General features: G+C 45.2%; 1 protein-coding gene across 2 annotated transcripts in view; it reads right to left on the reverse strand.

The window, feature by feature from the left end:
- The window catches only part of tmem71 (transmembrane protein 71), a 76,790-nt gene that overhangs the window by 17,248 nt on the left and 46,938 nt on the right, over positions 1–12,604 (reverse strand). For both annotated transcript variants that reach the window (XM_068031538.1, XM_068031539.1), the window contains 2 exons: positions 3,184–3,356; positions 1,895–2,089 (listed from right to left, as the gene is read on the reverse strand). In XM_068031538.1, coding sequence (XP_067887639.1) covers positions 1,895–2,089; positions 3,184–3,356 — 368 coding nt within the window. The remainder of the gene's footprint in view (positions 1–1,894; positions 2,090–3,183; positions 3,357–12,604) is intronic.

A 12,604-nucleotide genomic window follows, 5' to 3' on the forward strand; every position in this document is an offset into this window, starting at 1 on the left:
TGGTAGAGTGGGGGATATGCTTAGCCATGAGGTTACAGATTGTGGTTGAATACAATTCTGCTGCTGCTGATGGCCCACAGCGCCTCATGGATGCCCAGTTTTGAGTTGCTGGATCTGTTCGAAATCTATCCCATTTAGCATGGTGATAGTGCCACACAACACAATGGTGGGTATCCTCAATGTGAGGATGGGACTTTGTCTCCACAAGGACTTTGTGGTGGTCACTCCTACCAATACTGTCATGGACAGATGCATCTGCAACAGGTAGATTGGTGAGGACGAGGTCAAGTAGGTTCTTTCCTCTTCTTGGTTCCCTCACCACCTGCCGCAGACCCTCTAGAGTTTAGAAGAATGAGAAGTGATCTCATTGAAACATATAAGATTCTGAAGGGGCTGGATAGGGTAAACACAGAGATTGTTTCCATTGGCTGGGGAATCCAGAACATGGAGACACAGTCTCAGGATAAGGGGCGATCATATAGGTCTGAGATGAGGAGAAATTTCTTCACTGAAAGGGTTGTGAATCTTTGGAATTCTCTACCCCAGAGGGTTGTGGATGCTTCATCATTGATTGTATTTAAGGCTGGGATAGATAGATTTTAGACTCCAAGGCAATCAAGGGATATGGGAAGTGGGTGTGAAAGTGGAGTTGAAGTCCAAGATCAGCCATGATCATGTTGAATGGCAGTGGAGCAGGCTCAGCAGGCTGTATGGTCTACTCCTGCTCCTATTGCTTATGCTCTTATGTTAATAAAAGAGATTGCTTGCTCTCTAAATGGTGTGGAAGGATGGTAGTCGTGAGGATGCATGTATCAGTTGGCAGGCGGTGGAAGCGGGGAGGTTGAAGGTGGCAGGACATGTGATGAAACCTGCAGGAATATATCCTTATCCTGTACAGTGGTGCTCCGATAAATGACAGGACCAGACTCTGTTCCGCTCTCGATCTGTCTGCCGCTATTTTGTTGGGGACCTTGAGAAAGATGGCCAGAGCGCCTACTTGTTTCAGGCAGGCAGACCCATCAAGGTATATACATTGCAGTCACATGTTGTGCATACGATCCCAATGCAATTTTCAGGTATCAATGGGCAGAGCTTGCATGGTGCTCATACTGTTCATTGACAACGGCTGGAAAAGAAGCTGTGCCGGTCCTTTTTGTTCCCCTATAATCTCTACCTTCTGGCTCACCTCCACAGAGAAGGCATTGGATTGCCCACACCCCCTCCACTGATTTGGTGAGCTGGCTCAGTGTTCACAGTTTGCTAATCCCATGTAAATGAGGCCCGACCATTAAAATGGCTTGGGCCTCTCGCTGAGGCCATCGCGACTGCTTCACATGCTGACCTCCACTAGCAGCCACCATTAGTTAAAATCAGCCTCTACATTTCTTTTGTTATTTGAATTGTACTTATCTTCATTCTTAGCATATTTCATTTACCATGCTCATGTGAAGATCAAAATTTGAGAAGTCTGGATTGTCCATATGACCCTCTCCATTATTGCTGCTCTACAATACTGTTTGTCCATACCATACTTTCTGTAGAGCACAGTGGAGTCATTTCACCATGCTCCCTTGGCAGCATGTAGCCTCACTCGAAGTGAATGCAGGACAGAGATGGGGCAGTAACACTATCCCCAGAGCTAGTGAGCCTCCATGCTGGCATAAAGACGTCCAAAATCACTGCTCAGTTCTCACACTGCAAGTAAGGTTTTGTGGCTAGGTTTCATGAACAAGTGACTACTACAATAAAATACTGCAAATTGCAAGACAAGAGCAAAATAAAACAGCTGGAGATTAATAATGGCTGGATCTCAGCTGTCAAGTGGCTTCTCCATGAACAGTTCACACTTTTTACAACATTTTTATCTATACATGTGCAAACATTGCTGGCTCACCTGGACTTTTTGGCATGTTATTGAAGAAGCACTTTGCAGGATGTAACTGGGAATGAGAAGCAAGTTCTAAAAAGTCTGCTGTTGATTTATTTACCAACAGGTTTTCTGTGGAGTAGGCTTCAGCGTTAATTAAGGGCAGGTTCTCTTCCGATAACCAAGATTTACCAGAAGAGGACAAATCCATACTGCTTCCTCCTGAAACAACACAGGACAGTCCAGCATTTCAATCATATATCCATTTTTTGTTTGAAGTCCCAATGTTCTACATTGTCTTTCCATAATAATTTACTCTAGCAGGAGCAACCAAAAGAAAAATGTTGCAAATGGCAGAAATCAGAAATGTAAACAGAAAATGCTTGAAAAATACAACAGGTCCATCAATACATGAAAGAGAAAAGACAGCTCAGTATTTTCAGTGGAGACTTTTTGTCAAAAGATTTTAGACGTAAAGTTCTGAAGAAAGGTTTCAGGCTGAAGCATTAACCTGTCTTTTCTTCTTTCAGATAGTGAGACAGAAATTCATTTTGGCCTATTTTCGGGTGTGCTGGGAGCATGTGCTAGAAACTGGAGGCCTGAGTCTTATCTAAAACTAGGCCTTGGGCCTCGTCTGAATATTATTGCTGAGCTGTGGACTCCAATTGGGTATCCATTGGGAACTTGTCACTTTCATAAGGCCAAAGTTAGGCCTTCCTGACAGTGTTGGTCAAGAAGGATCTGGACTCTATCGGGAGGAGTGGAGGTGATCATGGATCATGGACGGGTTACCAGATGGGAAGACGTAGTGGGTGGTGGGGGGGGGGGAGGGGTGCGGTGGGAGGTCTCAATCGGGAGGGTTATGAGTGGGGGATGGCACCAGTCTTCAGGACTGCTGTTCTCAAACAGATATTAGGCTCTCTATTCGCATTTGCCTGTTTCAGGTAAGAGCCTTTGATGCCTATACTCAGCCCTTTGCCAATATAACGGGTGGCACACTTCCTAAGCATGCCACCTGCCATATTGGCTACTTAGGTGCCCATTTTATGCATGTAAAACGTTGCAATGTCAATAAATTTCCAGGCCACAATCTAAGCTATGCTACATTTCCAGCACTTGCTGTTTTTCTCTGTGCTAGCAACAGATGACACTGGTACTCTGCTGTGTCTCAACTGAGCAGGTGCTGCACAGGTTTAGGATGGGGGTTCAAAAAATGTACTGATGCCAACTCTAAGTCTTTAATTACCGACTACTTAGAAAAATAAAATTACCACAGTGCTCTTTTCCACTCATTTGCAGTTTTTGAAACAACATACCTTGATTGTTACTGAAGCTGGAATCAAAGTCACTTCCCCCATCAATCCAAGAGGATTCTGCAAGAGGACAGTCAGGCCCACTGAAAAGACTGCTGTTCAACCAGGAACTGGAGGAATCGATAGAAAAAAGGCTTGCAAAGGATCTACGAACCCTCCTTTTCCGTCGGAAAATTCTGCAGTTAAAAAAAAGTTCCTTTAGTAAATCGTCTAAGATAGAAAAGTGTGCTGTATGCTGGGTGTTATGAATGATAATGTACCACCAGTTCCTGGGCCATAACCCATGGATAAAACTGAAAAGTAGCTTCTGTAATGATGTCTCTGCTCATCTTCCACAGTTTAATGTTTTCTGTCACTTTTTCAATGATTTGTTTTCGTTCATCAATATGAGGGATGCTAATGTTGGGGAATAGAGCTCCTCCCATTTCATCCACCTAGTGTATTGATCAAGTACAGTAAAACCAGAAACAGTGTAAAGCTCCCTCTATCCTGTCTCAACATGTCTCAATTTAAGCCGAATCCCAAACTCAACCTAACCCTAAACTAATAGTGCATCTCCAACCCAATATACCAGTGTCACATTTTCTCCATTTCCCACGTCGGCTATTCTGCAGCCACATTTTGAGTGAGATTAACAATTAAGGACAATCTGTAGACCACATCCACTAGGATTAACAATGTTTAAAACCATTTCAAATTGGGCTCATTCATGCAGCAGACAGAGGATCCTTTCTTTCTGTTAGTCTGGGCTGGATTTGAATGCCAGTCCCAAAGGTGAAAGCCCAGTGTTTAAAACACTGCTTCTCTACTTATTTACTCTTCACATTCTTTTTGGTAAGTCACTCAGACACCTTTTCCTCAATGTCTCAGACTGTTTTCCTGTATGTCTTGCACTTTGCATACCCTTAGTACACATATGTTAATTCTCTCAGTATGTCTGTGTGTTTTGCTTTCAGTGCACTCTCAGAAAATGTCCTTAAATCATGTTCTCAAGACTCCCAAGTTGCAGCACAAAATATATTTCTTAAAGGCAAAAAAATGCTATAAAAAGGACTTTAAAGATAAATACAACAGTGGTACTGAGTATAGTGCTAAATTATTTTTCCATGATTAATAAAAATAACATCTGATCTCTCAATACATTGTTCCAGATAACGGTTGAATGGTGTCCTCCAGAGGCCAGCTACCCGACCTGAACCTGACAGGGCCCGACGACATGTGTCGGGTTCGGGTTCGGGTCAGGTCGGGTTGCACTTCCGGGTCCAGCATTCAGGCTCGGGTCGGGCTGGATTGGACACGCTCTATCACAGGCAAGTGGCTCCACTGTTAATTTAACTTTTGGACTAGAAAAGTGGTTTTGTTACAGTTTAGATTAGAGATACGGCACTGAAACAGGCCCTTCGGCCCACCGAGTCTGTGCCGAACATCAACCACCCATTTATACTAATCCTACACTAATCCCATATTCCTACCAAACATCCCCACCTGTCCCTATATTTCCCTACCACCTACCTATACTAGTGACAATTTATAATGGCCAATTTACCTATCAACCTGCAAGTCGTTTGGCTTGTGGGAGGAAACCGGAGCACCCAGAGAAAACCCACACAGACACAGGGAGAACTTGCAAACTCCACACAGGCAGTACCCGGAATCGAACCCGGGTCGCTGGAGCTGTGAAGCTGCGGTGCTAACCACTGCGCTACTGTGCCGCCCCAAAACTTGTGCTTTTAAGCTTGTGCAGGTAAGGAACAAAGTGAAAAACGGAAGGTAAGTTAACTGATGGTCGGGTCGGGTAGGGCACGGGGAAAAAAGGAAGGACTTGGGCCGGGTCAGGCTTGGGTTGGATGTGGTTCTGTCGGGCTCAGGTCGGGTTTTTTTTTGCAGACCTGGGCAGGGCTTTAGTGTCCTCCTTACCAACGATGAGAAAAATCAATATGCTTGCACCTATCACATACTGTCTCATTCACCTCTGATACTCATTACATGCTAAATATAAATAGAATTGCTGAAGATGAATAATTATGTATTAAAAGTGTTGTATATAGAATGCACTTGCTGGAAATGTCCCACTTACTTCCTGTAACATTTTTCCATTGCACATATTTATTTATGATAATTCCCTCCCAATAAGGCCTCACACCACCAAGGCTGGTGACACTGTAGACACAGAAAATCTGGAAAGAAAAAGCTGGTACCCAGGCCCTGTTATAAAGTCGTCCTCGGTGACCATATCTCGAGACCGTGTTATACATCAGACTGCCTTAGAACAAGATCTTTTCAAATGTAATTTTCTGCAGCCCAGAAATTGCCTTGTGGACCCAAAACTGGATTTAACAATAAACCCTGGGAACTGGATTCTGAATGTTAGTGTTCGGCATCCAAATTAAAAGAATAATATGCAAGCAGCTCTTGTTGATCATATTGAAATGCTGTAACATCTATTCTGATGGCAATTAAGTCAGAGAAAGCTTGGCTTGGTTTAAGAAATTTGAATGTCAACAGCAGGTTACTTAAAGGACCAGCAAACTTAGCTTTTATTTTATTTATTTTTCTCATCGCAGATAAGGAGGACACAATTTAATCATATGGAAAAAATGGCAAACTGTTGCAAGCTGTATTGTAAGCAGTAAACTAGGAGCATGATAAAGGATAGTTCAATGCACAAGGCTCGAGTTATTTATTGACTTGGGGGATGTCTGAGAAAACTTGAATTGTCTTTCTTTTTCAAATCCAGCTTTCACTACGTGCTGAAGGATGCACTAAAGCTTGGGGCAGCCGCAGCAAAGGCTCAATGGGGAAAGACCATAGTGCAAGGTCCCCCCACCAAGCTGAACTGAGGGGCTGGATCCATGGGAAACCCCTCGAACTGTATCGTTAATATTTTCAATTGCTGTAAATGTAAAACTGTAATTGGCATGACAATTGTGAAATGGAAGGGTTGTGAAGAAACTCATGATAGTATTGAAGGAAACTGATCTCCCTTGCAATGTTTGTATTTTTTGGTGCTATTTGAAACTGTTTCGCAATGTAATTTTTACAGATTTTTATGAATAAAGTATATTTTGGAAATTTAAAAAAAAAAGTCCAGCTTTCACTTGCTGGGGATATGGTTTCGGAAGGGCCAGGGTGTGCACAAAAACCTGGGAGGAGCGAGTAGCCAAGGTACAACACAAGTTGAGCATGTGGGGGCAGCTATCTCTCTCCAATGTGGGTAAGAACCTGGTTATCAGGTGCGAGGCGCTCACGTTGTTGCTGTACGTGGCGCAGGTCTGGCTCATACCCCACTCCTGCGCTGTGGCGGTCCCCCGAGCCATTTTCCGCTTCATTTGGGGATCTAAAATGGACCGGTCCGGAGGGACACGATGTTCAAACCTCTGGACAAGGGCGGAAAAAATGTACCCAACATGGCCCTCATCCTGATGACCACCTTCGTGTGCGGCTGCATCAAGCTGTGTGTAGACCTCCAGTATGCAAACTCCAAGTGTCACTACGTGCTGAGGTTCTATCTGTCCTCGGTGTTGCGAAGGATGGGCCTGGTCACATTGCCGCGGAACACTCCATGCAGTTGGACCGTGCCGTACCACCTATCCTTCGTGGAGCAGTTTCTGCGGGAAAACACCTTTGACCACCGATCCATCAGGCAGTGGTCTGCATGGAATGTCCTCAAGGCCTTATAGGAAAAGGAGACAGTGGATCCTGTAGGATGGTTCCCCGAGCAGACCGCCAAAGTCATTTGGCGGAATGCCACATCACCAGAACTTTCAAACAAGCACCAAGATGTAGCTTGGCTAGTGGTGAGAAGAGCCCTCCCCGTCAGATCCTTCCTGCACGCCCGAAGTCTCGCCCCCTCCGCACAATGCCCCCGCGGTGGCTGTGGTGGGGAAGAGACGGTTTACCACCTCCTCCTGGAATGTGTCTTCGCAAAGCAGGTGTGGAAAGAGATGCAGTGGTTTTTGTCGAGGTTCATCCCAAGAAGCTCTGTAACACAGGAGTCTGTGCTCTACGGGCTGATCCCAGGGACGCACACCGAGACAAACATCAACTGCTGCTGGAGGACTATCAATTCAGCGAAAGACGCCCTTTGGTCTGCCCGAAACTTGCTGGTCTCCCAGCGCAAAGTGTTGTCCACGACCGAATGTTGCAGACTGGCACATTCCAAGGTCCAGGACTACGTGCTGAGGGACGCACTAAAGCTTGGGGCAGCCGCAGCAAAGGCTCAAATGGGGAAAGACCACAGTGCAAGGTCACCCCACCAAGCTGAACGAAGGGGCTGGATCCATGGGAAACCCCTCGAACTGTATCGGGAAAATTTTCATTTGCTGTAAAATGTAAAAATGTAATTGGCATGACAAATGTGAAATGGAAGGGTTGTGAGGCAACTCATGATTGTAATGAAGCAAACAGACCTCCTTTGCAATGTTTGTATTTTTTGACTTGGTGCTGTTTGAAACTGGTAATGTATTGTTTACAGATTTTTATGAATAAAGTTTATTTTGGAAAAAAAAATGTCCAGCTTTCACTTCAAAATTTACCAGTTTACCACTATCCATTCCACAAATGTTCAATCGAAAGACATGTCTGTCAGCTGAATCCAAACTATTCTCTATATAAATCTTGAAATATCTTTCAGCTTTCAAAATCCAGACTTTTTTGTGATAAATCAACAAAAAATCTGAGGTACAATTGGAGAGATTACCAAAAAATGTGTCTGAAGTTCAGTATTTCTAGCATACGCTAAAATGTGTCTTTACTGTCTCAATCTCTTCACTACTGGCACTGACGCTGCTAGCTGGTTTTACACTGCAGCCCCACTTTTGTGCTCCAAGATGGACCCACATTAGACTGAGTTCCACACTATAATGGACTGTGTTATCGCAGGGCCCCGGTCTACCAGTAAGACTGAGGATGAAGTGATCGATTTTAGGGAAGGAAACCTGCAGTTCTTACCCAGTCTGACCTATGCCTCACACCAACATGCCACATTCCTAACTGCTGCCTGAAATGGTCTAGCAAGCCACTAAGTTGTATCAAATCACTCACAGCATTGTGGGAGCACCTTAACCACACAGACTGCAATGGCTGAAGAAGAAGGCCCACCATCACCACCTTCTCAGAAGCAACTAAGGATGGGCAATAAGTATCACCTTTGACAGTGCCCACATCCTGCGAATGAATAATTGACTTGATTCCTTGTAACCGGTTACATTTCTCCTTTAATCCCAATTATGGAATCCAGATTATGGAAAGCTGTGGGAGCAACAGGGTGGTGGTGATAGGAGATTTTAATTTTCCCAACATTGACTGGGATTCACTTAGTGTTAGAGGTCCAGATGGAGCAGAATTTGTAAGGAGCATCCAGGAGGGTTTTCTAGAGCAGTATGTAACTAGTCCAACTCGGGAAGGGGCCATACTGGACCTGGTGTTGGGAAATGAGCCGCGCCAGGTGGTTGACGTTTCAGTAGGGGACTACTTTGGGAATAGTGATCACAATTCCGTAAGTTTTAGAATACTCATGGACAAAGACGAGAGTGGTCCTAAAGGAAGAGTGCTAAATTGGGGGAAGGCCAACTATACCAAAATTCGGCAGGAGCTGGGGAATGTAGATTGGGAGCAGCTGTTTGAAGGTAAATCCACATTTGATATGTGGGAGGCTTTTAAAGAGAGGTTGATTAGCGTGCAGGAGAAACATGTTCCTGTGAAAATGAGGGGTAGAAATGGCAAGATTAGGGAACCATGGATGACAGGTGAAATTGTGAGACGAGCTAAGTGGAAAAAGGAAGCATACATAAGGTCTAGGCGGCTGCAGAAAGACGAAGCTTTGAAAGAATATCGGGATTGTAGGCACAATCTGAAAAGAGGAATTAAGAGGGCTAAAAGGGGTCATGAAATATCTTTAGCAAACAGGGTTAAGGAAAATCCCAAAGCCTTTAATTCATATATAAGGAGCAAGAGAGTAACTAGAGAAAGGATTGGCCCACTCAAGGACAAAGGAGGAAAGTTATGCGTGGAGTCAGAGAAAATGGGTGAGATTCTAAACGAGTACTTTGCATCGGTATTCACCGAGGAGAGGGACATGACGGATGTTGAGGTTAGGGACAGATGTTTGATTACTCTAGGTCAAGTCGGCATAAGGAGGGAGAAAGTGTTGGGTATTCTAAAAGGCATTAAGGTGGACAAGTCCCCAGGTCCGGATGGAATCTATCCCAGGTTACTGTGGGAAGCGAGAGAGGAAATAGTTGGGGCCTTAACAGATATCTTTGCAACATCCTTAAACACGTGTGAGGTCCCGGAGGACTGGAGAATTGCTAATGTTGTCCCCTTGTTTAAGAAGGGTAGCAGGGATAATCCAGGTCTTTATAGACCGGTGAGCCTGACGTCAGTGGTAGGAAAGCTGCTGGAGAAGATACTGAGGGATAGGATCTATTCCCATTTGGAAGAAAATGGGCTCATCAGTGATAGGCAACATGGTTTTGTGCAGGGAAGGTCATGTCTTACCAACTTAATAGAATTCTTTGAGGAAGTGACAAAGTTGATTGATGAGGGAAGGGCTGTAGATGTCATATACATGGACCTCAGTAAGGCGTTTGATAAGGTTCCCCATGATAGGAGAAAGTGAAGGCGCATGGGGTCCAAGGTGTACTAGCTAGATGGATAAAGAACTGGCTGGGCAACAGGAGACAGAGAGTAGCAGTGAAAGGGAGTTTCTCAAAATGGAGACGTGTAACCAGTGGTGTTCCACAGGGATCCGTGCTGGGACCACTGTTGTTTGTGATATACATTAATGATTTGGAGGAAAGTATAGGTGGTCTGATTAGCAAGTTTGCAGACGACACTAAGATTGGTGGAGTAGCAGATACTGAAGGGGACTGTCAGAGAATACAGCAGAATATAGATAGACTGGAGAGTTGGGCAGAAAAATGGCAGATGGAGTTCAATCAGGGCAAATGCGAGGTGATGCATTTTGGAAGATCCAATTCAAGAGTGAACTACACAGTAAATGGAAAAGTCCTGGGGAAAATTGATGTACAGAGAGATTTGGGTGTTCAGGTACATTGTTCCCTGAAGGTGGCAACGCAGGTCAATAGAGTGGTCAAGAAGGCATACGGCATGCTTTCCTTCATCGGACGGGGTATTGAGTACAAGAGTTGGCAGGTCATGTTACAGTTGTATAGGACTTTGGTTCGGCAACATTTGGAATACTGCGTGCAGTTCTGGTCGCCACATTACCAAAAGGATGTGGATGCTTTGGAGAGGGTGCAGAGGAGATTCACCAGGATGTTGCCTGTTATGGAGGGCGCTAGCTATGAAGAGAGGTTGAGTAGATTAGGATTATTTTCATTAGAAAGACGGAGGTTGAGGGGGGACCTGATTGAGGTGTACAAAATCATGAGAGGTATAGACAGAGTGGATAGCAAGAAGCTTTTTCCCCAGAGTGGGGGATTCAATTACAAGGGGACACGAGTTCAAAGTGAAAGGGGAAAAGTTTAGGGGGGAAATGCGTGGAAATTTCTTTACACAGAGGGTGGTGGGTGCATGGAACGCTTTGCCAGCGGAGGTGGTAGACGCGGGCACGATAGCGTCTTTTAAGATGTATCTCGACAGATACATGAATGGGCAGGAAGTAAAGAGATACAGACCCTTAGAAAATAGGCGACAGGTTTAGATAGAGGATTTGGATCGGCGTAGGCTTGGAGGGCCGAAGGGCCTGTTCCTGTGCTGTAATTTTCTTTGTTCTTTGTCTAAATATCCTTCAGTTTTAACAGGAGTTCTCTTTTGGCAATTCTCCGTAAATATCACAGAGTTTTCCACAACTTTTGAAATTATTACCTGCATGCTCTCGGATTGAATTGATAAATAGTGAGAACTGCACGTTCTACAATTTCTGCGTTTGCACGTAGGTCCATCGGACCCACACATGAGCAAAGAACAGTACAGCACAGGAACAGGCCATTCGGCCCTCCAAGCCTGCGCCGATCTTGAAGCTTGCCTAAACTACAACCTTCTGCACTTCCGGGGACCGTATCCCTCTATTCCCATCCTATTCATGTATTTGTCAAGATGCCTCTTAAACGTCGCTGTCGTACCTGCTTCCACCACCTCCCCCGGCAGCAAGTTCCAGGCACTCACCACCCTCTGTGTAAAGAACTTGCCTCGCACATCCCCTCTAAACTTTGCCCCTCGCACCTTAAACCTAATCCCCTCGTAAATGACTCTTCCACCCTAGGAAAAAGCTTCTGACTATCCACTCTGTCCATGCCGCTCATAACTTTGTAAACCTCTATCATGTCACCCCTCCACCTCCGTCGTTCCAGTGAAAACAATCCGAGTTTATCCAACCTCTCATCATAGCTAATGCCCTCCAGACCAGGCAACATCCTGGTAAACCACTTCTGTACCCTCTCCAAAGCCTCCACGTCCTTCTGGTATTGTGGCGACCAGAATTGCACGCAATATTCTAAGTGTGGCCTAACTAAAGTTTTTTTTTAGAGATACAGCATTGAAACAGGCCCTTCGGCCCACCGAGTCCGCGCCGACCATCAACCACCCATCTATACTAATCCTACACTAATCCCATATTCCTACCAAACATCCCCACCTGTCCCTATATTTCCCTACCACCTACCTATACCAGTGACAATTTATAATGGCCAATTTACCTACCAACCTGCAAGTCTTTTGGCTTGTGGGAGGAAACCGGAGCACCTGGAGAAAACCCACGCAGACACAGGGAGAACTTGCAAACTCCACACAGGCAGTACTCAGAATTGAATCCGGGTCGCTGGAGCTGTGAGGCTGCAGTGCTAACCACTGCGCCACTGTGCCGCCCTACAGTTCTATACAGCTGCAGCATGACTTGCCAATTTTTATACTCTATGCCCCGACCGATGAAGGCAAGCATGCCGTCTGCCTTCTTGACGCCCTTATCCACCTGCGTTGCCACTTTCAGTGACCTGTGGACCTGTACGCCCAGATTTCTCTGCCTGTCAATACTCCTAAGGGTTCTGCCATTTACTGTATACTTCCCACCTGCATTAGACCTTCCAAAATGCATTACCTCACATTTGTCCGGATTAAACTCCATCTGCCATTTCTCCGCCCAAGTCTCCAACCGATCTATATCCTGCTGTATCCTCTGACAATCCTCATCACTATCCGCAACTCCACCAACCTTTGTGTCGTCCGCAAACTTACGAATCAGACCAGCTACATTTTCCTCCAAATCATTTATATATACTACAAAGAGCAAAGGTCCCAGCACTGATCCCTGCGGAACACCACTAGTCACATCCCTCCATTCAGAAAAGCACCCTTCCACTGCTACCCTCTGTCTTCTATGACTGAGCCAGTTCTGTATCCATCTTGCCAGCTCACCTCAGATCCCGTGTGACTTCACCTTTTGTGCCAGTCTGCCATGAGGGAC

The sequence above is a fragment of the Heterodontus francisci genome, chromosome 5 (genome assembly GCF_036365525.1).
Source record: "Heterodontus francisci isolate sHetFra1 chromosome 5, sHetFra1.hap1, whole genome shotgun sequence".
In the NCBI taxonomy this organism is placed as follows: Eukaryota; Metazoa; Chordata; class Chondrichthyes; order Heterodontiformes; family Heterodontidae; genus Heterodontus; species Heterodontus francisci.